We start from the raw sequence: 25,849 nt of genomic DNA, 5'->3' as shown, positions 1-25,849 counted from the left end.
AGACCAACGTTACAAGTAAAAAAGGGAACCTAACATTCCAAAAAATGAATGAAATGTCACACAATTTTATTTTATTCTTCTGGAGCTATATTTGCCAAGGAAAATTTTTAATTCCTTTTAGCTTATGTAATATGACATATTTTGGATTCTTATTGGTTTTTCACTTCTGCAGTACAAGATGATAATTAAAGAAAATAATATGTTAATATCTTTAATAACAGGATATAGTAGAATTTATAGATTTTAGAACCTGGATAACATTGTAATGCTAGCTTACGTACGAGCATAAAAATAAAATCACATGGGAAAGATACATACATCACAAATGGGAATATATAGACACAGCTATAGGAATATCAAAAATGCTATAAAAAGTATTCAAAAGACCTCTACAACACTATGAACATTAACAATTGCAATAATTATGGGTTTTTAAAATGATGAAGCCCTGAAATATAATGCTTAAAACCCATCAAAGCCTCAGCATCCCTGCAAATACTACTACTTGCACAATTCTTTCAGTTATAATCATTAGACAACTTCATCACACCACTGAGTCAGCATTCTTCATGGTTATAGGGCTGGCCGCAAGATAATACGATCCAAGGGACACAGATGGAATCCTGTTTCATGAACATCTGAGGCATGATAATCACATGGGAGCAATTCAAAGCACATTTTTGTTCCCTCAGTATAATGCAATTATTCAAAATTTGATAAACACTGAAATTTAGCTATATACTCAGATGTGTATCTCAAACACAAATGCCCTCTTGATGAGTACAAACAAAGACTGGATTCTGGAAACATATCAATACTCTCCTCGGCATAAAAAAAAATATTGCTGACAGGAATTCCATTTCATAAAAAAAATTATAATACTTGGGGCTAGTTTAGAGCACCTTTTTGGTATAATGATTTTATATTTAATACTATAGGCAAAAACTGATGATTTTAAGCTAGTATACCCAAATACAAGTATGTTACTGTCAGGAGCTAGAATAAAAAATTAGAAAAATATTTTGCATACTCTATCTTTTAAACATGCGTGCTAGTAAGTACACAGTGCACAGATATGCACTAGTCCTGCATATCAACCATCATTAAAATTTAAAATCTACTCAAACCAAACCAAATATGTATCCTTATACAGTTAAAAATTATCATATAAAAATTTTCCTTTTATACTGATATATTATGATACAGTTTATACTTCATGTGGAATTAACTCTAAGAAATATAGCAGCCAAGAGGATTCTGTCCCTAGATTGTATAAGCATTAGTATAATCCAAAGCTATATGAGAAACAAGAGTATAAGATAGTTCAGTGATGAATGAAAACTGCTCACTGTAACAATGATTCAGTCTTTCTGGTAATGAATATAATGCTTTGAAATATGGATCAACCTGTATTAAGTAGTAAAGCTATACCGGTGAGTTCAAGTTATTAACTCACCTACGGTCAGTCCAAAAGGTTTCTCTATATACTGATACCTTAATAATGTCTCCTAGCTAACAATAGTTTCAATAGGAATGCAAAGTAATCTTATTAATTGAAATGGATCATAAAGCCACAAAAGGATTAATTCTTAAATCTGATGAATCACAGCTTCTATATTAGCCTTCAACTTTCTCAGTTATCTATACAACTTCCATCCAATACCTTTTTTTCCTTGCAAATGAAACCTTGCTCGGTCAAGGAAAGGCTACCTTTACAAATGAACGAAACCCTAGATTGAAATGTCTTGTATAACAACCTCTGACTACAGAGATTTCAATTCATCACAAGTGCAATATTTCAATTTCAACTAAGTTTTTTTTTTTTTTTCCTCAACAATGTAACACCAGTTATTCTAATTGACTATCAGCAAGAATGTAACTTCAGTAGTTCAAGGTCTAACAGACTTCTATTCTTGTTGGAATATTTTTTCAAGTCAAAACCAAAGAACTATCCAAAAGATTTTTTTCATTGTTGTCTTCTTCAGTTCAGTTTATATTCTCACAATTGTCTGTTCCTTCTGAAAGTGTAAAATCTACCTCAAGCTCTCTTTTGTTTGCAAATTTTATATGCTTAATCAAATATTCTATTAGATTAACTAATACTGTATATCCTGTGTGGTAAACATTGCTTGTGTCCCAATACTTGGATGACTCAGGTTAAATATATAACATTCAAAATGACAAAAATTACCTATATCTAATAAAGGTATTAACAGATGAATGATTTTTATTATATCAAATTAGTTTTATAAGCCCAGAGAGTTCAATTCCTTGAATATGAATGATTCATCTTTGAATGAGAAGGGAAAACTAGTTACAGAGGCTGGACAACTAAACAAAAAGAACAGAGAGAATGATTGAAAAGTCAAATGCAGGAACAAGGTTGCTCAAGGCTGAGAAGATATTTAAAAAATCCTTTATTGCCATTAAACTGGAAGCACTAAAGGCTTACTGTATAGGTTATTCCCGAGGGGATAGAATGCGTTTAATGTTCAAGAAACTGATCTCTCACCCAAAAAAGTTCAAAGATGCAGTATACTGAAAGTTTAGCAAGTAATATGAAAAACCATATCACTAAAAGTTTTAAGAACACCTCTCATCCATAAATGTTAAGAGTACTCTACATATGTATAGTACTGAGTTTTGTTTCTGTAATACCATAGTTATATGATCCAATTTGCTCTAATTCAAGTATTTTCTTTATTTGTAGACAAAAAAGACAGGCAACCATTACCCTTGACAAGGTTAGAAATAAAAGAATCCACATGGAGAGACAGATATGGGACATAGCAATTGGGATCCAACTCTGATAATTCATGCTGTATATACACTAAATGGTCAATAGTCAATATCACTCCATCATACCAAATTCAATAGTAAAAATGATTGTACATGATTTTACAAAAAGCAGTCATCAGAAAAAAAAACCAGTTTACCACCATCAATATAGCAACGCAACTGGGGCTGAGGAAGAATGCAAGGAGCCTTCACTACCATCAACAGCATACCAAACAAGGTACTGTACACATGCCTTCCCTATTGGATAAAACTTGTTTAAAAAGATCAATTGCCTCATAAATGTAACGGCCAGAAGGCTGTTCCTCAAAACTACAATGAAATTCCACAGAACTCCTATAGTTGACCAGTAGTATTATTTTACAAGCAAGCAGAACAGAAACAGCATAACCTGTTAGTATAAAACCATGAACCCAGCTTTTAAAGTGGAATGTGACCCTACTACACTGAATATAAACTTTTTAAACAATATAACATAATTACATAACAATATACATACAACAGGCATATCGAGTTTAACATCCACACCTGCACAAGAACTGTACATAACATCACACATCTATATAACATAGTACACTATATAGTACACAACAAAAAAATAACAAAGCACTTCCTGCACACAAAACCTTTACACCATACCAAACACTGTATTTACAAGGTTCCATGTAATGGTCAGAAGACTCTTAAACTATTCTATTGTATCAAAAGCACTGTTTTTTAATGTCATCATATATAATAGCTACAAGTTATAAAGTATCTTCATTTCATTTGCTAAAAATTACATATTTGGTATATGGGTATTTGAACTTATATATTCAATTAAATATTACAGCAACTAAACAATTTAAGGCCCATAATCAAAATGAAGGAACCTTTTGATAAAAAAGTACTTTACAATACTCATCATACATAACTTAGGCACTGAGTGGGTTAAAAATCACTTTTCTAAAAACAACAATGAACCAATGAATTCATAAAGTAAATAAGGAAATCTTTTGAGTAGAGTAACTTTAATTTTGATACCCACAACCAGAATGACAATTCTAACATGCCTCAACAGTTCAAGATATTTGATAACACACACTCAAAATGACAAGCAGTCAAAATCATCTCTACAACATCAGACATGCAAAAATAGTGGACCAGTATTCAAGCAGAGTTGTTTTAGTGGTGATAATACTATGACGCATATATGAAACACCTCATTAGCAAAGAACTATTGCACATATGAAACACCACATTAGCAAAGAACTATATGTTGAATCTGCACATTAAACCCCCAGAAAAATGGTCAGTAAACTTTTCATGATGTGTTGACATTAATATACATACAAACCATGAAATATCTACTTGCATCAAATTCTCTTATTACTACAGCATCTTCACACTTCTTAATGCAAATGCTCTGTATGTATACTGTGAAACTTTCTTAATACAACTGCCCTAGAACTAAATTGATCTCTTTTGAATGCTTAGAACATTTAAATGTCAAAACTAACAATAGGTCTCAATTTACTCAAATATAATCTTAATAACCAAATTTTATTCTCAGCTCCTTGAAGCCCAAAAGGCCAAAACACTGCACACATTCAATAACAAGTCTTCCATGTGGTGTCCTAAGATTTGTAATTTTAAGAAAAGACTAACACAGTTCTACTCTATTTCTTTTAAGTATGTTAGTTATAAAGAAGATTGTTAAACAGTATATGAGATCATAAGAGTGAAACTATTGAATACAGTCCACCCCATCCAAGGGGCACTCTATGAGATCAAGATAACATGGTTTAATATAACACATGTTGAGCATTTCTTCAAATCATAATTATGAGAGCAGCTGTACATCAAAATTCAAAATCTCAACAACCGTAAAATGAGTTCCACCATAATTATTTAACAATTACCCAATTGTCACCTTATGCAACTGAAAACTACGCTTATTATATAATGCAACTGACAAATAAATCTATTGGGCTTAAGCGAGGTTGAGTAGCATATATCTATTAGGATTAAGGGAGGTTGAGTAGCATATAACTATGAACTCTCCAGCCTCAGATAAGATATAAAAACTTTGGCATGTAACCAGTCAATCTTTAAAACAAATTTTGAACAATATTGTACTCTTGTTAGTTACCTTCAATGATGAATTTGGTCTGAGTCCCAAAACAATAAGAATACTAACTTCTGAATTTACCTAGATGAAAACCTACAATATGCAGCTGCACAGATCGGCAAATGAATTTTTAAAAATGTAATCCTACAAAATTTAAATTTAAGTCACAGGAAAGTAACAACTGCTTAACAAAATGAATTACATAATGGTAACACCAAATGGTGAAAATGCATCACTACACTTATGTAAGTTTCCTCTAACTTAAAACAAAAAGGTATTGTACATACTTCCATACCTCAGAGGAAAAAAAAAATACTAAACACTGTGATTCTGGTACTACACTAACAAATTCAAAGCTCTAATTAATCATTTGCAGTTTTCTGATACAAATCTAGAATAACTTTGAAAAGGGTTGTCTTGTCAAAATATCTAAATTTCTTAAATGATAAACTTTGGCATTAATGAAATACTGTAGTGTAAAGTTCTTAATTAGTTCAGGTTTGCACATAAAATTCTAGTGCATTATCAAAACCTAATGTGTCACTTCTTCACATTTAAATTGTTGTAACCTTAAAATATCACTGGTAATTAAAAACTTTTACCTTACAATATGCCTATATTTTGCTATAAATTTGTTTTTCAATAAATATTAAACTTTCTTCAGCATGTAAACCTACCACATTAACAATTAAAGAAAAGGTCGGTTAACTTGGGATAACAATTTAACAAATAATCATCACACTTTCTTCACACCACACATTATAAAAAGATTGAGCATAATTTGAAAAAGCTAAAGTAGTATTAATTATATTTGTTTCTTATAATCATGCCCAGATCCTCTCTGTGCCAAGTATAGACAATCATTTTCAAGAAACCTGAAAGAGATTAGGAAAAATTAGTAACATACAGGGACTTTTAACAGCAACATTTTTACAGCATAAAGCATGACATCATAATGCTGGCTTTCAAACCATTTCATAAACTTTAATTCCACCACAAATGCATGTTGATAAGTGAGATTACAAATTTAGACTGACTTCATGTTTTAATCCCTATTTCCAAATGCTATTTTAGTTTGGATGATCTAACTTTTGAGGACTGAGACCACCAATTAGACCCTGTTACTGTACACATACCAGACAGCTAAATATTTAGTCTTATTAAAATGTATTTTTCAAATAAAACCCATTGCTTTAGCCTTTCCTGCATCTGAGTGAAATTCCATACATTTCAAACTTGGAAGAAAAAGATAAGAATAAAACAACAACAATTGTTTGTTTGTATGGTGTTTTTACGTTGCATGGAACCAGTGGTTATTCAGCAACGGGACCAACAGCTTTAAGTGACTTCCAAACCACGTCGAGAGTGAACTTTTATCACCAGAAATACACATCTCTCACTCCTCAATGGAATGGCCGAGAATCGAACCCGCGACCACCGAGGTGAGAAGCAAACACCAAACCAACCATGCCACTGAGGCGCTACAACAACAATTGACTACTCCCACTAAATTGAAAATAGAAAGCAAACAGTGCAGTAAGTCTCTTTCAAGTCCCAAGTGGCAATATGGATTACTTGCTAGCCTATGCCTCCTAAACCACAGGCAGTTTTTACATTGGAAGGGTTTGAAATATGAGATCTAATTTTTCGACTTTGCTTTCATAATTTAATTTTTGGGGAGAATTTGCCGACAAGTTTACTTTTGCTTAGTAGGTCATAAATTTGTTTTCAGTATTATTATACCTAATTTTGAGTCCAACATGATTACACTGTACCATTATTAATTAGGTCTTCATCCTTTTGGCAGTACCATTCTTTGTAAATTATTCAGTCCTGCCAATTAACCTTTACTTTTATATAGTCAGCTTTGGTAATTGCCATCTAGTTTTCCTAATTGGATTTTTGTGGGGGTTTAACCATACATTTATTCGTTTTTCCTCATTGAAGACATCTTATAAAGAAAAGCATGATAAGTTATTTTCTAGTGTCTGACATGTTATCTTCAAGTCTATATAAAAACCTCAAGTAGTTATCACTCCCACTAAGGAAGTCAAAACAAGTCAAGACTGTATGATGTTTTAATTTTCCTTTCAGTCTTTTTGTTTCCTGTATGATTCCAGTGTTCTAGTTAGTTAAAGTGAAATGGTACAGGATTAATTTTCAGGCACTGGTCATCAACAAATATAGGGGAAAATGTCATCAACAGATATAGAGAAAAATTAGCTGTCACTAAAGTATCTTGCCATGCCCTCCACAGAGCTATACTAAAGGACAGATGAACCTCCCCACCTCTTTTACAGGCTGTCCTTGGGGTTTCATAAACGTATATGCAATGCTCTTCGTGCTTTGAAGGTCATGTGTATACTGAAGTCAGGCCCAATACTAGAAGCAGAGTTTAACATCAGACTTTTACCTTTGTAATTGCTGCGTGCACTTCAAAATGCACAGATGATCTTGGCAGTGATTGGCACTTTACTCACTCCTCCTTCGTGTTTAACTTTGTCCTGCACTGTACATAGGACATTTATGGCTCTCTTATTTGGGAAACTCCTACAGGCTGTGATCTAAATCTTGTTAAGAGAGAAGCCCCTCTCAACATGATCCTGTCCATGGCTCAATGTCAATGCTGCCTTAACAAGTTTTCCGATAGTTGGATATTTGGGAATTTCTAGACTGGTGACATTGCTTAGAATATTTTCACAAAAGAAATCAACTCGCTTCCATCTGATGCAGTGCTCATTTGGGCTGCCAAAGTCATCCTAATCTATATATGTCTCCTTTGTAAGTACTTCATTTATATACAAATCAATAACCATATGTTGCTGCACTCATTCAACACACTTCTCTATTCTTATATCTATTCAGTTATAAACATTGATTTTTTTTAATCCTTTCAAACTTCTTAGTAAGTTTCTTAAAATAAAAAAGTAAGAAAAGCAAGACTAAGTAGGAGGGGGTCTAAAAAAAGGGGGAAAAATAGGCACACTAGGAGGCCTGCCTATTCTATAAAATACAGAACTGTATGTACATTGAATTGTGCTTTAGCATGAAAAAGCATCCAGTAGTAGTGTATTGACTTTGTATAATACTGTACTTTAATAGATGTGAAGAGTACAGTAACCAACTTAAAAACAATTCAACATAAAAACATCTTTCCAAAATGTAAGTCCTTGTTTGTATGTAGGGTGGTGCCTGTATGTGGAAAATATTAGTAAAATTACATAAATACATAAGCATTCAACTTACTTGTACCAAATAAATGGAAGAGGAGCTGTTGCTAAGTGCCACAACGCATGAGCGTCCACAGCCCAAAATATAGGAGGAAAATCTCCAAGTTCCAGAAGCATGGACGATAAAGCTCCCACGACTGTGAAAATACACCACCGTGCATATGGTCTCTTCTCTACACGAGGCACAGCCCAAGCTATCCAACCACAGCCATTAAGCAAGCCTTTAATATAAAAATGGATACAAATACTTCAGTACATGAATTTATATACTAATATACTTCATAATGTGATAACAATCAACTGAAGACTACTGGGAGGTTGGGTGTCATTAAAGAAATACATACGTACTAATGCACCCAATACATACAGCATACATATAATGTGACCTACAAATAATCTTTTCAATGAACATTGATTTTATTCTATTTTTTCATCAATTCCCTTTGGTCTTTTCCACCAATCTGTCTCACCTCTTTGACATACTCAACTCTAATTTTTCACTTCTTATCTGTTGGCCAGCCCTTAGTTTATAGTGTAACTTGGTGGTTGGTTTAAACTACTTCATAACTATAATACTATATTATTTATGACACAGCTCATGCCATACCACCACTAAAGTTATTAAAGCATGCTTTTTCATCAACTTAAGTGTACAATCCACTGAGTTTTATTTATAACCACATTCACAGAAATGACAAATTACTAAAAATATATATATATTTTTTTTGCTCATGTTCCATGCTTGTGACTATTTCTGAAAAACAGGTCCATTCACTCCTCCAAGACAGACTTAAAAGCCAATGTATACAAGACTGGGTATCATATCTTTTAACATCTAATTCAAGCAATAAAAAACCATATGAAAGAACTGGGAAAATTTAATAGTAGCATTTACCGTACATAGAATGGTTTAAAATACCAATTAGCTTGAGAAGTAAGACAACTCAAAAATGACAAAATTTTATGGCTTCTTTAACCATCAAATAAACTCAAAACATCAAATATATGTAAAATCTGTCTGCCAAATCTTTTATTCATATGCAATATCCGATACACCATCTCTTACATTTTATATGAAGTATTACATTTACTTCCATACCTCATTCACAGCATCTGCACTGTCACTTTTCCCAAACATTTTCTCTTACTTCATTTACCATTACCACACTCTTGGATATGCTTAAACTAGATTTCAGTTCTCTTGTTTATTTATCCCTTCCTCTTTCAAAACTTTCTAACATCTTTCTCATTCAAGTATAAATATTAGGGCATTAGGCATTTACATATTTCCCCAAAGCTGTTCCTTTCTATTCCTTTGTTCCATTCTCAATTACAATGATAACTAAGCCTTGGTCATTGTCAGGTATTAAGTGCAAGAAATGTCTTACAAAAAAATGAAAGGCAAAAAATATCACTAGTGTATATATATACAGTGGCCCTGTTTTACGTGTTTCACATTTCCGCGGTACACTTTATCGCGGATTTTTGTGGAACACGTTATTCACTTTTTCACAAGGAACTTTCACTAATTTGCAAATTTTGTATCTAAAATTATCACTAATTCATTTTTTTCGTAGAGCAACACTGTGTATTCACTAATTACTGTATTTTTCATTAAAATAAGAGAGAGAGAGAGAGAGAGAGAGAGAGAGAGAGAGATTGTGGTTTTTACAACCAAGTCTAAGCACAGTATAAATGGATTCAGTAAGTGAAAGAATGTTTCAATGATATTTTGTTGTTTCTTATTAAAGGATATGTATAAATTTGAGAAAGAGAGAGAAACTGGGATTTTTACATCAAACCTAAGCACAGTAGAAATGGATGCTGTGAGTGAAATTATGTTTCAATGACATTTTGCTCTTTTTCATTAACCCTCTTACGCCGGAGCCCTAAAAATCAAACGTCTCCCGTATGCCGGGCCTGGTTTGGAGTGAGCGCGGAAGTGGAAAAAAAATAATTTTTTACAAAAAATTACAGCGCGCGTACTTTTGAAGATTAAGAGTTCATTTTTTGCTCCTTTTTTTGTCATTGCCTGAAGTTTAGAATGCAACCATCAGAAATGAAAAATAATATCATTATCATATGTAAATAATGCGATATATGGTAGCGAAAAAAAAAAAAATTCATACATAATTGTATTCAAATCACGCTGTGCAGAAAACGGTCAAAGCTAACCAGTTACTTTTCTTTGCGTTGTATTGTACACTAAATTGCGATCATTTTGATATATAATACATTGTAAAACAATAAAAGCAACACCGGAAAAATATTATCACAAAATGATGTACGAATTCGTAACGCGCGGACGCAAAAAAATATTTTTTTCAAAAACTTCACCGTAATTCTAAATAATGTTCTAGAGACTTCCATTTGTTTCAAAATTAAGACAAATGATTGAATATTACGATACTGTAAGAGTTTTAGATTAGAATTGCAGATTTTCGACCATTTTCGGACGAGTTAAATTTGACCGAATGTCGAAATTTTAATATATATATTTTTTCATATGCACATATTTCGAAGATGGAAAAAGCTACAGCCTTCAATTATTTTTATTGTATTCTTCATGAATTTGCGCACATTTTGATATATGAAACTCTATAAAAAGGCTAATATGAAAAGGAGCAAATATTAGGATAATGCCATGTACGTATTTCGGAGACTTGCGGCCGCGAATGCGGCGCGCGGGGGGGGGGAAGTGAAGGTAAATATATTTTTCAAAAATTCACCATAAATCACAATATTGTTTTAGAGACTTCAAATTTGTTTCAAAATGAAGAAAAATGACGGAATATTACTAGGCCGTAAGAGTTTTAGCTTACAATTGCGTTTTTCAACTATTTCGGTAGAGTCAAATTTGACCGAACATGTGTTTTTTTTTTTTCTATTTATCGTGATTTATATGCAAATATTTTCAAAAAAAGAGAAAAGCTACAACTTCAATCATTTTTAGTTGTATTCTACATGAAATTGCGCACATTTTCATATATAAAAACTTTATGTAACAGCTAATTTTAAATGGTGCAAACATTTCGACAATCGCACAAAAAAATTCTGATTTTTTTCGGAAGAGTTACCGCCGCGCAACGTAATTTTTTTTTTCATAAATTCACCATAAATCGAATATTGTGCTAGAGACGTCCAATTTGTTGCAAAATGAAGGCAAATGATTGAATATTACTATAATATAAAGAATTTTAGCTTACAATTGCGTTTCTCGACCATTTCTGTAGAGTCAAAAGTTGACCGAAGGTTGTAATTTTGCACTTATCGTTATTTATATGAAAATATTTCAAAATTGATAAAAGCTACAATCATGAGTATTTTTTAATTGTATTGTGCATGAAATTGTGCACATTTTCATATATAATACTTCATGTAAAGGATAATTTAAAATGGTGCAATAATTATGTCAAAGTGACGAAATAATTTCCGAGATGTGTCACTGATACTTTTTAGTGCGATAAAGAAAGAAATTCGCGCTTGCGCGCCTTGCGTAGCGATTGTAACAAAAAAACACCGCCTTTGATCCGTGAACTCCCAGCATCCCCCAAGGGCGTGATACAAAAGTTTTCGGCTGGTAGGCCTATAAGTATTTTTCCATTCCCGCGAATTTTTAAAAAAACTTTTTTGAGCCGACGTATGATACGTCCATCGGCATACGGGAGACATTTTGACTCGACGTTTAATACGTCCAATCGGCGTAAGAGGGTTAATATATATATATATATATATATAATATATATATATATATATATATATATCTATTATATATTATATATAATATATATATATATATATGTGTATATATATATTGTTAGAGAGAGAGAGAGAGAGAGAGAGGAGAATCCAGATTTACCATGTAGTTTATAAGAAATTCAGATTTTAAATATTTTTAAGGTGATTAGAGAAACATCAACAGTGATAAAATGATAAAATATTCATTTGTGTACTGAGAGAGAGAGGATTACATGTCATCACATAAAAATTGCCACAATACTGAAGCCTGGAGGTTGTAAGTTGCCTACATAAGAAATTCGGATATTTTAAATACTATTTTTATGGTGATTACATCAATACAGTACAGTAGTACCTCGAGATACGAAAGCTCAACTTACGAAAAATCCAAGTTACGAAAGCCAATGCAAAAAATTTTACTGCTCTACATACGAAAAGTTTTCAAGATACGAAAGGTTTCTGAAAGTCCGAAATTCGCCCTAACAATTTTGAAACTCGCGCCGCACGCTGCCATCTTAGTTATAGTAGACTCGCCACCATCCTCCTGCTCTCCCATTGGTTCCTGATGCTAGCCAAGCCATGACATCCTTCTCTCTGATTGGACAGCATCCCTCCCATCATGCATCTTCTATACGTACGTGTTGGCGTCCCTTAGCTCGGCCACTCCGCACCCGAAACTTTACCGTACGCAATCGGCATTCGTTCGCTCCAACAATTTCGTTTAGTAACGTAAATTCGTTAGTGATTTCGTTGCAGTACATATTATCGTGTTGTGCGAAGACTGTATATTGTGTAACTTTACATAAATTAACCTAGTCATGAGTCCCAAGAAAGTTGAAATTCACGGAAAGAAGCGCATGCTCTCTTTGGAGACAAAGATGGACATCATAAAGAAGTACGAAGCTGGTATGCGATTGAGTGTGATCGCAAAGGAATACGGCCGTAATCCGTCGACAATAGGCACCATCCTTAAACAGAAGGATGCCATCAAAGCAACTACACCGTCGAAGGGCATCACTATTTTGTCCAGCAAGAGGAGCCATGTGCACGACGAGATGGAACGGCTGCTCCTCATCTGGATAAAAGACAAAGAAATCGCTGGCGATACAGTAACGGAGACGGCAATCGCTCACAAGGCCAGTGCTATTTTCGGCGATTTGATTGCGCAGGCGGAAGACAAGGGAGGGGAAGGGACTTCAACGCCAACCCCAGAGTTCAAGGCTTCGCATGGCTGGTTCGAGAAATTTCGTAAACGGACTGGCATCCATTCGGTGGTGCGTCATGGGGAGGCTGCCAGCTCGGACACGAAAGCGGCCGAAGCCTTTAAAAAGACGTTTGACGAGATGATGACCAAGGAAGGCTACAGTTCTCAGCAAGTCTTCAACTGTGATGAGACTGGTCTTTTTTGGAAAAAAATGCCTCGTCAGACATACATCACGGAGGAAGAGAAAAAGCTACCCGGGCATAAGCCTATGAAAGACAGGCTTACGCTCGCACTTTGTTCGAACGCCAGTGGGGATTGCAAGGTGAAGCCCCTACTGGTGTATCACTCCGAGACTCCTCGAGCCTTCAAGGCCCACAAAGTGTTGAAGGAGAAGCTTCCAGTGATGTGGAGGGCTAATGCAAAAGCCTGGGTAACGAGGCTTTTGTTCACCGAGTGGGTAAATCTGTGTTTCGGCCCGACTGTGAAGAGTTTTTTGCAAGAGAAGCGCCTCCCCCTGAAATGTCTGCTGGTGTTGGACAATGCCCCTCCCCACCCTCCTGGCCTCGAGGAAGATATGCTAGCAGAGTATTCCTTCGTTAAGATTCTTTTTCTTCCGTCCAACACCACCCCTCTCCTCCAGCCCATGGACCAGCAAGTGATAGCGAACTTTAAGAAGCTGTACACGAAACATCTTTTCAAGAGATGTTTCGACATCACCGATACCACAAACCTCACCTTGCGTCAATTTTGGAAGGAGCATTTCGACATCGTCATTTGCATCCGACTCATTGACCTAGCTTGGCAGGAGGTTTCGAGGCAAACCTTGACTTCCTCGTGGAGGAAACTCTGGCCTGATGCCGTATCCGCCAGAGACTTCGAGGGATTCGACGTGGGCGAAGCTGGTGTGCAGAGTCAGAAACAGTTGATGATCCCGAAACTGTTTTGGAACCAGATCTTGACGAGATCGTTGCACTCGGCAAGTCCATGGGGCTGGTCGTCGACGAGGACAACATCAACAACCTTCTCGAGGAGCACCAAGAGGAGCTTACGACGGATGACCTGAAGGAGTTGGAGGCCATGCAACTTAACGTTGTTCAAGAGGAGTTCTCTAGCAGCGGCGAGGAAGAGGAGGAGGAGCCTATGATAACGGCAGAAATTAAGGATATCCTAGGCGCTTTTCATAAAGTGCAATCATTTATCGAAAAAAGACACCCTGAAAAGGCTCACACAGGTCGTATGCTTGCGCAGTTCGATGACGTTTGCCTGAGTCATTTCAGGAACATTGTGAAAAGTATGCAGAAGCAATCTTCCTTGGATCGTTATTTTTTAAAGAGGCCTTCAGCATTAGCAGGAGTAAGCAAAAAGGAAGAACCAAGTGATAAAAAACAAAGTTGAAAGCAAAAAGGAAGAACCAAGTGATGAAAAACAGAACTTTGAAAGCGGTGATGAAGTTGAAATTCTGTAAAAAAAAAAAAAGCCTACGTAAAAGTAAAAAAAAGTTAAAAATAAAAAAGAAAAATTTTTTTTAACGTAATTTCTAGATTTTTGTAAGTTAAGTGTTACAGTTTTGTTAAGGTGTTTCATAAATTTAAGTTTTATAGTTTTCCTTAAACGTACGTTATCTGCCGTTTGTCCTCCTCCTCCTCTGCCGCCACTATCGGAGATAGCCTCACTCGAAAGGTAAGCTTCCACATTTTACGTTACAGTAATAATATTTCTTGTACACTAATATACACTTTATTTACAGGTTTTGGATTTTTATTCTTAATTTAGGTATTGAATGGTCCAAATTGTTGTAGTATTTCATTGTTTATAGGTCAATTTAGCTTTATGAAATTTAATGGGGTGTTTTTGGAGGGCTTGGAACGGATTAGCCATTTTACATGTAAAATGTGTTCCAAGATACGAAAAACTCATTATAAGAAGGCTGCCTTGGAACGGATTAATTTCGTATCTCGAGGTACCACTGTATATGTAAATGGATTCTGTAAGTTATAGATATTTTGCTCTGTTTTCTCTTCTTTAAAGGAAGGAGAGAGAGAGAGAGAGAGAGAGAGAGAGAGAGAGAGAGAGAGAGAGAGAGAGAGAGAGAGAGAGAGAGAAAATTTTTTTTATCATAAATGTATTTGTATGTAATGACAAAAATGCTAACATGACATAACAAACCTATCTTTCTATTTGGAGTTACATACATGTCTTGTTGTTCTAAACTACCCACATATTTTAGATATGCTCTACACTATAGTACAATCCTAAAATACGTACCTGTACAATAAATACTATTTCAAAATCATTTTACACAAGAAAATATCAATATAGATAAAATGTATCCACAGAATGAAGCACAAAGTTACATAGGCCAAATAAAACATGTCTGAATGGTAAGGGATACTTAACAGTTACAGTTGTCGGCTAGTACATAATTTTGCAACATCACTTTGAAATGATATTAGGGTGTTCTGGGATGATATTTTGAGGTTAGTATGATAATATAAGATATATTTTTGTTTTGATTATCAAATTAAGCAGTGAAATGTTAAAATAGACAGTTATAAGCATTTTAGTTTAAGGGGGCCGGCCGGCTAATGCCCTTTTTTAAGGACAGGACTTTGATATTCATACCACTTAATAAGGTGACTTGGGACATCTCCAAACCGCATATGATTTTCGCCTCTGACCTTCGGTTTTGTGACGCCAGGGCGATTTATCCCGAAAATAAACATTTTTCAAAATTCTATCTCCTACCCTGATATTTAATATTAAGACCTGAGATTACTACCATATAGTAGACCTGATGTAGACATTCCAATCGAACTGGAGAGTTTTTTTTTCTAAAAGTCATTTTTTTGCTAGATATGAATTTTTCAATATGGTCTAAAAATAAACCCTATAAATCAAGAGAAAAATTTATAAAAAAAATACGAAACAAAAATTGGAAAAAAGGGCTCTATTTGATTGTTCTATAATGTCTTTCTGAGTTATATACCAAATTCCAATGTTATAGCTTTAAAACTAAGTGAGAAGATAGATTTTGAAGGTCAATAAGTATAGTTTTGAGATACGGGCGTTCAAAGTTTTCCTTCGTATTTCTATAAAGACAATATTAATAAATAATGATTATTATGAATGTATATTTGTTTTTTGTGTATTATTAAACCAAAACTATTTTATTTATCATAATTTAATCATAAATGATGATCCCTTTGCTCATATATCGCAGCCTGGGGCACTGCTTGAGGCAAGATGGGGCACTCCTTCCTACGCAATTCTCTCTCTCTTCACTAACTGCTCTTATTACAGCGAATTTTCTTCTTCTGTGTGTTAGCGAGATGTTTTTCCTTGTATTTTCCTCTTTGGCATGATGAAATTCTTGCCCGAAACAAAGATAAACAAACGTAATTGCAAGAGAATGTCAAGAGGTGAAACTCGAAGGCTTACACTTTTTTTACAAAGACAATTTAATAAATCATGATTATTATGAATTTCATATTCCATTTTGGGTATTAAAAAACCAAAACTTTGTTATTTATCATAAATGAAGATCTCTTTGCTCAAAGATCGTAGCCTTAGGCACAGTGTGACGTGTGCTGTCAAGCAAGACAGGGGCGTTACTAAGCAACCCTCCCCTCTCTCTTCACTAACTACGCATATATTATGATATTCTGTAATAATACTTGAGCGTTTTTTCTTCGTCTGTATGTTAGCAAGATGTTTCCCTTGTCTTTTCCTCATTGGCATGATGAAATTCTTGCCGAAACATACATAAACATACGTGAAAGCAGGCGAATGTCAGACGTGAAATGGAACATGTAGACTACTCGACGTCTGTGATCGCACTAAATCAGGACTGGGCTTGGTAGCTTGAGCCTGAAGTCTCTCTCCTTCTCGACTCGGGGAATGTCTACAGATGCCATTTCTCCCAATTTCTTTGACAATAATTATCAAAATTTACGATAATAGAAGAAATATTGTATTTTCTTGTACGGATCAATGTTTTAGGCTTATTGAGTTACGTTAACTAATTACCCTGTAACTACGAAAGTAAGAGGAATTTTGACGAAATATTTCGTATATGTATTCTCAATTGCCATATGAAGCTCCATGAATTTTTTCATGACTTTGCATTTTTCGCCCTATATCACCATATATAGAGGTTCCGGCCGGCCCCCTTAAGGGGTACTGGGTATTTGGCAGTTAAAAGTGTTATAAAAAATTTTGGGGGGGATTTTTGCATTTCCATAGCAGGGTCTGGAACCTATGCGTTCCCCGCATAAAAGTGGGGTAGCACCGTGTGTGTGTGTGTGTGTGTGTGTGTGTGTGTGTGTGTGTGTGTGTGTGTGTACTACACTTTTAAACGCACACAATGTCTACACATTTACTGATACCCGTTGGTGAAAGACTCAAATTACAGTATTTATTTCTGAGAGAGAGAAGAGGAGAGAAGAGAGAGAAGGAGAGAGAGGACTGTTTTTCTTTTTTTCTTTTTTTTGGAAGAGAGAGAGCGAGAGAGAGAGAGAGAGAGAGAGAGAGAGGAGAGAAGAGAGAGGAGAGAGATGATTTAGGGACTCCAAGGCGTGTTATTTTTACAATTTATTTTTATTATCTTGGTATTCTTTTTTAATCTTGAGATCTTCTATTCAATTCTCGAGATTAGTAAAAAAGGAAAATTCCGTACTTCACTAGCAAGCAGCACACATCTGAACGACTCGGCCATTAGCACGCTAAACCACCAACCTTATGAACTGACCTCGGAAATGGAACTCGCATGATACATGAGATACATGACAAAACCACTGTTTATTGGTGAAAAATTTTTGGGGTCGCATGATATGCGAGATCGCACGTTACTCGAGTTATATACGGTATTATATATATATATATATATATATATAAAAATATATATTTATATATGTATATATATATATATAACATATACAGCTTTGGAATTTGCATGAAAAAAATATGCTTTAACTCACCTACAAAAACATTAACTTTCATGTTATAACCATAATCAAATTTCTTTCTAGTAAGATACCACACATGATAAGTGAAGAACAGACCACACAGAACAGCGATGACTTCTTTTCTACGCCACCTCCTTGGACCTGATAATCTGAAAATTCATTTTTGTTAACAAATCTCAATTAAGTAAATGGATATTATCATAAAATACTGTACTTAGGCAATAGTATATCCAAAAAGAATGAAAACACTGTTTTTGTAAAACAAGTTTTCCCATACAAACCAAGCAATCACAACAGTAATGAGGTTCAAGAACAGTAAACAAAACAAATTGGAGAAGCCACTGATGCTTGAATTTTTCCTGACTTCTGGCATCAGAGGCCACTACAAAACCAAATATCCAAGTTCACTGATATTTGAAAGGTACCTCATTCTGCAAAACAAAAATTCTTCACTGATGAAATGGCAAAGAGGAGTGCCCTCTGAAGGGGACAATGATGTACTTTTCCATTCACACACTGAAACAAAAACATCCTAATTAAAGATTATAAGCTTGTTAGCAGTTACTTAAAAAAATTCCATGGAAGAGAGAGGGCAGCACATTTTTTCACTCAATACTGACCCTGAATCTTCGTTACAACCATGTGTGAAAACCTTGAGTTTTAAAAGAAGAAGGTTGGCAAACAGCTGGTTGCCACTAGCAGAAACTGATAGATGGGAGTGTCAGGATCTCTATACAGTTGGTTCAGGCCTGCCCATATGTAAGAAAAATGGGACATAGCCATTGTCCCTCACCAGTTGCCACAACTTGGTTAATGATACATAGCAAGTAGCATAGAAATCAATGAAGAAATATACTCCTTCATTGACATCCAAGTTCAACTGTTAAACTGGGATCCTACATGTACCTTCGCCTGACCAATGTTGACATTTGCTGTTCCTGCCATTATCATCCCCAGAGATACAATGCCAATCAGAGGATTCTTGCTAAGGTCTCAGGCACTATAGAACAGTAGTATTCATAATACAAGATTGTCACCTTCCTTGACTGCAAGAGTGGTACTATTTACAGTTGTATACCTTCAATGAAGGAAGAAGGCCATAGCAGTGAAAGCCACTCCTATGGCAGTTTGGAATACCAAAATGGTAATTAAAATGACAAACAAAAGACTAAAATAAACCAGTGGAAATTCTTGACTGCCCACAAAATAATGAACAAAATTCATAACCGACGAAACGGTATAAAAGGAGTGTCTTATAGTAGAGATGGTTACATTTACCCCTCTTTCAAAGAGAAAAAGGACATATTAGTAAATGATCAAGACAACAATGGAAAAAGAAAATTATTGAATATATATACAACTGAAAACTCTTTCAGAATAAGCAAAATAACAAGGGAGATTCTAGTAGAGGAGTGCACCTTGCTACAAACACATGAATTATGAGGAGGATAGCAAGCACCAACTAAAAGGTCGCAAGGGCACTAGCTTAAACAAACACTGATTTTCTGTCTGGGGACATACAAGACCACAAATTTGGTTAAGATATGATTGCTGGGGCTGTGATGGAACAAACTTGCTTCCCAATTAAGGAAAATTAGTACTTGTGCAAAGCAAATCAATGGCTACAACTAAAATCTCTGTGACAAACCCAAACTACAAAAATCAGAACTGGAACAATTAATTTAAAAAAGCATACAAGAAACATTTACGTCCATTACATTATGACAGCAGATTTCGATTGTTTGTAACAAGCATCAACTTCTAACATACAAGCTAAGGCTATCAAGTGCTATGTGATTGCACTGTGGGTCTTAGCAGCATCTCTGAATGTCAATTGCATTATTTCTCTTCCTTGCCATCTAGTGATCATACTCTACAATTTTGCCTTGTTCTTACTTTCAGCTTCATGGGAATCAGGATATATGACTGTATTAAGGAATCTATATTAACCTTACCTTACAAACAGGCCAAACAGTGAAAAGAGAACCATGGAGAAGGCACAAAAATAATCCATACGCTCTGTCCATGGTGTGTCACGGGCATGGAAGATCACTGACCAAGTCCAGGCATTAATACATATCTGGAAATATCATGCTACCATATTAGTTCTTTGTAAAAATTACTCATGGATATTTGTACACCACAGTCCAAATACTTTGGATTATGCTATTGTAGTGACATAAAACCTTGATATTGAAACTGATGAATATAACTACAGAAACTAATTGTAAGGCAAATATTTCAGAAAGATTTATCATTTTCATCTCCTATATCTACAATACAAGAGTAAAGTGATACACTGATACCCAGTGTCAATAGAATTGGGAGGTGGGATTTCATATTCATCAAATAATTGGGGGAGAGATGAGACAGATGAAGGTAAAGGCATGCAAGAGAATCAGTCACAAAAATCTAAATTGCACAAGCCAAACGACAATAAAACACCATACTTACCACAGCATGAACATGCCACAACCTATAGAGAGGAGCAAAGGGAGGTACCGATTGTCGAAACTTACGAAGACCGATAGCATGTGCTAGCAAATTGAGAATGGAGAAAACTACGGATGCTGGCTCTTGCATACCCCATAATCTTACAAATGGCCACTGAAACGTAGTGTTTCATCAGTTACATAATATAGCAACTCATGTACAGTGAAGAAATATGTCATCATTACAATCCTGAATACAAGGAAAAAGGCTGACACAAAAAGAAAACTTGAAAAAGTATTTCAATTTCTTATGTTTATGCAAAATTGACAAAAAAAAAAAATTTCCCCAAAAGTGGGTGATATTATTCAGAACTAAAGTTTGTTTTAAGAAATAATGTACTACACATTACAGGGACCACAATTACACTTCGAAACTTATCTACCATGAATCCACTGAGAACTGCCTAAATGTTATATGTATCAGAACAATTAAAACTGTCAAAATAATATATGTATCAGAACAATTCAAAATGAGGAATAAAAATGCAAACAAAAATACTGCAATATTTACTAACGAACAAGAATATAAATTTCTTTTGAAACTCCAATAGAGAAACTGGAAACAACAGAAGTTACTTGCGTTCATACTTTCGAGGGTTATTAAGAGATATTTCAATTTCAATAGCAAGATGTTTTCTAATGAAACTGTAGCATCCTACTAATGAAATTGAAACATTAGAAACAAAAATGAAATAAAAATACTACCTTGCCAAAAAACTGAGGTACATCATAACCTCTACTAACAAATACGTTGGTTGTCTGCCACATGCAGTTGTATCTACATTCATCGTCACAGGACCACTGGAGGACTTTTTCACTTAGACTCTGTAATGATTCATATACAGCTACATCCTGACCTGTAGAAACAATAAAAATATCCGTAACCGATGTAATTATGGCAATCATCAATTTTGCAAATTTTAGCCTAACTTTACATCATGTGGAAATTCAAGTTCTTAGCCCATTATCATCAAACTGATATTCAGTATCATATGCAGTGCAGGAATATACAAAAATTTGATAGACAAAAACTTACTTGATGTACAATTATTAAAATGGCAAACATGATAACAGCCTGTGTATTCATTTGATGCATCACCTCTTGAAGCTTGTGCAACTTGCACAAGGAGGATTATTCCTAATATCACTGTTTCCAACATTTTTTGCAGCTGTTTGGGGAAAAAATTAAAACTTTATGAATCATATAAGTAGGTACTGTAACTGGCTAGATTAACACTAGGTATATTAGTTTGCTAAATGTTATGCTACAGGACCCCACAGTGTGACTATGCTATAATAACCTCCTATGTTATACTAATCTCCATATGCATTTTACATTTGTAACAGTCTCATTCTGCACTTTAAATACTTTTCTAGTCAAGCCTATTGGTGGAAGCACCAGCTCCTTAAGCCGAACCTGATAATTTAATGACCCTTTTTTTTTTTATTTTGTCTAATAAATGTGCATGCTCTATAATTGTGCAGATTAGGCTAGGGCTTACTCTATGAAAAAAAAAAGTAGGTAGCCTATTGGGTAAAACTGAAGACTATCTACCTACTACCACAGCCTGGCTCCTGCAAGTCGCCAACTGGAATGTTTACAGCTTTTTGCTCAAGTTTTTGCTTATGGTTAGCTATGTGTTCTGTTTATGTTTAGGCACAGGATATTGGTACAGCAGCCGTATACTGATCGCGATAGATATTGGTACGGATGTGAATTGCGCATGCATCAATTTCAGACTTCCTGCCATACAAATAACATGGTGTTTTGGGGGTACGTCAGATTCTGTCAGTGGTGCTGTATCGCAATCTTGACTTGCTGTAGGTACGGCAGCTAGCTGTATCCTTTAACAGTTCGCTAATCATACAGCAGTTGCCATAAATTGTTGCTAAGAGCTATAGGTACGGCTAGAAGATCAGCGACAATAGTTGGTAATTATAGTAGAACTGAATTGTTTCACTGAACATGTTCAATTCAAAATGTCAAAGTGAAGCACCATACTGTCATCACCAAAGTACCAAAACATTTTGACAATAAATGAAAATATAAAAAATTACAATAATACTTAAACAGACTTAGATTTTTACTATATACATGAAAAATAAAACTAAACTAATCTATCTGTGTACTTCAAAATTTAATCTTTTTGAATCTCCTCTGAACCGTGTAATAATACACCAGTTTTCGCCGACAACCAGACGTTTTCAGGTTTCAACAGGCTGAAAAATGCAATAGACGTCTACAAAGAGTCAAACTTCAAGAAATTGTACATCCGTAGGTCATGAATGATAGATTCAGCCCTGAAAAGAGCTCTGAATAGGAGATTCTAAGAAGATTTGAAGTACACATATCGTGCTCTGCTGTATTCACGGTGGTAAGGAAAACTACCAAAGTCAGTCCTCTGGTAAACGGCCTAATCAATCGTAAGTATAATCATCCAAATCAGGTCTTTATTAATAGCATGTTTCCCATATTGGACACACTGCATACTGCTGCACTACTTTACTAGCTAGGCCTCAAATCTTTGAATCTTCTCTTCAGAGCTCTTCTCAAGGCCAATTCAATCGTTCGTGACCTATGGATACACAATTTCTGGAAGTTTGACTCTTCATAGACGTCTATTACCTTTTTTCAGGTCGTTGAAACCTAAAAACATCTATTTTTAAGGTGAAAACTGATTTATTATTACACGGTTCATGTTGCTCAATAGCCATTTCCTTGCTGTCACTGATAGGCGGTAAAGAAGGGTTTGCGCATGCGCAAATCACAGCCGTACCAATATCCAGTTCGTTATGTTTATAATACCTAGTATGGTAAAAAACTGCATGGTACAGGGGTGGACCATGTACGATCAATGTGTACAACCCCAAGAAAAGTACATTATAACGCGTCCTGACACCCGAGTAGAGGTCTTTAGCTCCGTTTCTCACCAACAAGAAGTCGCGTCTGATGCCCATCTCCGATGTCAGGACGCGTTATAATGTACTTTTTTGGGGGTTGTACACATTGATTGTACATGGTCCACCCCTGTACCATGCGGTTTTTTTACCCTATACCACTTTTGTTTATGCTTTTACGTTCATCCCTGAGGGAATGGTCATACTAGCATAAACACAGTGCCCATTTACTAGCATGTAAACTGGTAGCCACATGACCAGATGGGCGTGGTAGTAGTCCTCAGTTTCACCCATGTATTTTTGCGCTTACACTAACTGCACAACCAAATCTCTTTCATAAACAGGTTTTGTAAATTGTTGGCTAACCGCAGTATTGAGTTTAACATGTAGGCTACAATAAGTACCAAAATAGTATGACCTAGCTAATTAGTGTTATTCAATATGCTGTTATAGGTATACTAAGCTTAAGATAGCCGGCAAGGTCATACGATCTCGCAAAGAGCAAATGACCCTAGTACTACCTAGGTAGTAGGAGTAGGTAGGTAGCCTCCGAAAGTCTTTGATATGCATACCCTATGTTTCATGTAACCTGAATAGGTTTGTTAGACTACTGTCCTAATACTTCTACTTTGAAAATAGTCACAAATTCAACATCAGAACTGTTAAACGTATAGCTAGCTACTAGTACTTAGTATGCCGCAACAGGAAGCCTTACATCAGGCTGATCTACGGTAGCCTCTGCTCCAGTCTACTTAAAGTAGGTTACACTTCATTCAAACAATTGCGTGAAGATTCACCTGTACTTTGAGATACCATGACTTATAATACTTAAAATTATGATCCGCATTATACGCACCATAGTTCACCACCAATTAAAGACAGTCCATTATTTGCACGACTGTTTAATAGCTAAGTAGATAAACGTCACCCGTCTGTCTCCTTCGACGAGGGTCAAAGTTTCCTTCTGGCTACAGTTGTTTTGCTCTTGAGTTCGACAACTGTCCAATAGATGGCGTGGACAACACAATAACAAACCAAAATCTGTGCTAAATTTAAAATTTTGAATTTTAAATTAGCTCTTACATAATATGAACAATTTATATTTGCATGTCATAAAGTGTACATTCTTTACTTTTCATAATACTTTATGTATTACTAATTAATCTCTGGTGCAATTTAGATATAATCAGTCATATTTCTAGGAAGGTAACGGTATAGCAAATACTATTTAAATTACATAGCATTGGCAATGTAAATGTGCATGTGATAAAATGTACGTTAGTTAACTTACGTATATACACAAGGTATTAATATGAAATCTTTGGTATAATTTACTTATAATCAGTCATTCATACTTTCTTGGCAAAGTAAAGCAGCTATAACTTTACTTGGCGCGATTTTGCCGAAGGTAGAGGTCGAGATTCTGCAATGCCTTACAATATTTGTGCTTGATTCTATTTGCCGTATAACCTTGGAAGTGGACATTACTGGGCTGATACTTACTTCTGCATAAAATTGGCGTCATGAGAGTTATCCATTTCCGCCATCAGTAAGGCGCCTGTTTTGGCAACGAAGTAATGGCGACCGAAGCGGTTATATAATTTTTTTTTTTCTTCAATGAGAGAGATTGGCATGCTTGGACAGAAGACATGCGATGTACGCTATACTTTGAGTATTTTAATCACCACAGAGTTTTTCCTTTTTATATAAATTTTGAACAGCAAATATGCAGGCAGCAGATTGTTTCATGGCGATAATTAACCTACAGGTACAACAACCTACTAGACTGCTAGCAACACGGGGTATTGTAATTGTAAGAACGGATTGACAAAAGACTGAAAACTTTGAATGGGAAGATACATTTCAGAGGTCTAAATTGTTTAAATAAAAATGTAAAATCTGCCACAATGGTAAATTAGAGACTGATAACCATAGAGATTAGATTCAAGGGGCGGGGGCCTTGTCACTTGCCCTGCCCTCCCCCACAAAGGATATAAATGATATAAATAATAGAACGTAGTTTTCTTTCAATAAATCATTATCAGTAGCTAACTGCTTAGTTAATGATTAGTTCAACAACAACAACAACACTACTATAATATATATATATATATATATATATATATATATATATATATCTATACATACATATATCTATACAATATAAACATCCATATATACATACATACATACATATACATACAACATTTATTTATTTTAAATTTAATTATTTATTTTTTTTTTTTTTTTTTTTATAAAAAATAACAATAAAAAAAAAATAATTTACATAAATTACAAATTATTTTTTACATAAATATAATACAAAATAGAAATATTTTATAATTATAATAATATATATATATTATATTATAATATAATAATATATATATACATACATGTTTATATTATATTATCAT

General features: G+C 34.8%; 1 protein-coding gene across 2 annotated transcripts; it reads right to left on the bottom strand.

The window, feature by feature from the left end:
• Nucleotides 1-197: 197 nt before the first annotated feature.
• LOC135205524 (post-GPI attachment to proteins factor 3-like) lies at nucleotides 198-24,421 on the bottom strand. Of its 2 annotated transcripts, XM_064236271.1 has the most exons (8): nucleotides 24,289-24,421; nucleotides 21,571-21,703; nucleotides 21,240-21,391; nucleotides 20,497-20,649; nucleotides 19,998-20,122; nucleotides 18,055-18,191; nucleotides 8,153-8,357; nucleotides 198-5,781 (listed from the first exon to the last, which is right to left on the bottom strand). In XM_064236271.1, the coding sequence occupies exons 1-8, from the start codon at nucleotides 24,289-24,291 to the stop codon at nucleotides 5,712-5,714; spliced, it is 978 nt and encodes a 325-aa protein (XP_064092341.1). In that variant the 5' UTR covers nucleotides 24,292-24,421; the 3' UTR covers nucleotides 198-5,711. The 2 variants fall into 2 exon arrangements, with proteins under 2 accessions (XP_064092341.1, XP_064092342.1); XM_064236272.1 differs by lacking the exon at nucleotides 20,497-20,649.
• Nucleotides 24,422-25,849: the final 1,428 nt, after the last annotated feature.

Source organism: Macrobrachium nipponense, chromosome 24, assembly GCF_015104395.2.
Source record: "Macrobrachium nipponense isolate FS-2020 chromosome 24, ASM1510439v2, whole genome shotgun sequence".
Classification (NCBI taxonomy): Eukaryota; Metazoa; Arthropoda; class Malacostraca; order Decapoda; family Palaemonidae; genus Macrobrachium; species Macrobrachium nipponense.
The sequence above is the reverse complement of the archived record's forward strand: the minus strand, read 5'-3'. Positions and strand labels throughout refer to the sequence as shown.

Bases quoted from the DNA above. Each gene is read 5' to 3' on its own strand.
- LOC135205524 (XM_064236271.1), bottom strand. The intron at 18,192-19,997 runs GTAAGGTTAATA...ATGAATTTTCAG, and splicing joins CTGTTTGGCCTGTTTGTAAG to ATTATCAGGTCCAAGGAGGT. The intron at 8,358-18,054 runs GTGAGTTAAAGC...TTTATATTAAAG, and splicing joins GAAAGTTAATGTTTTTGTAG to GCTTGCTTAATGGCTGTGGT.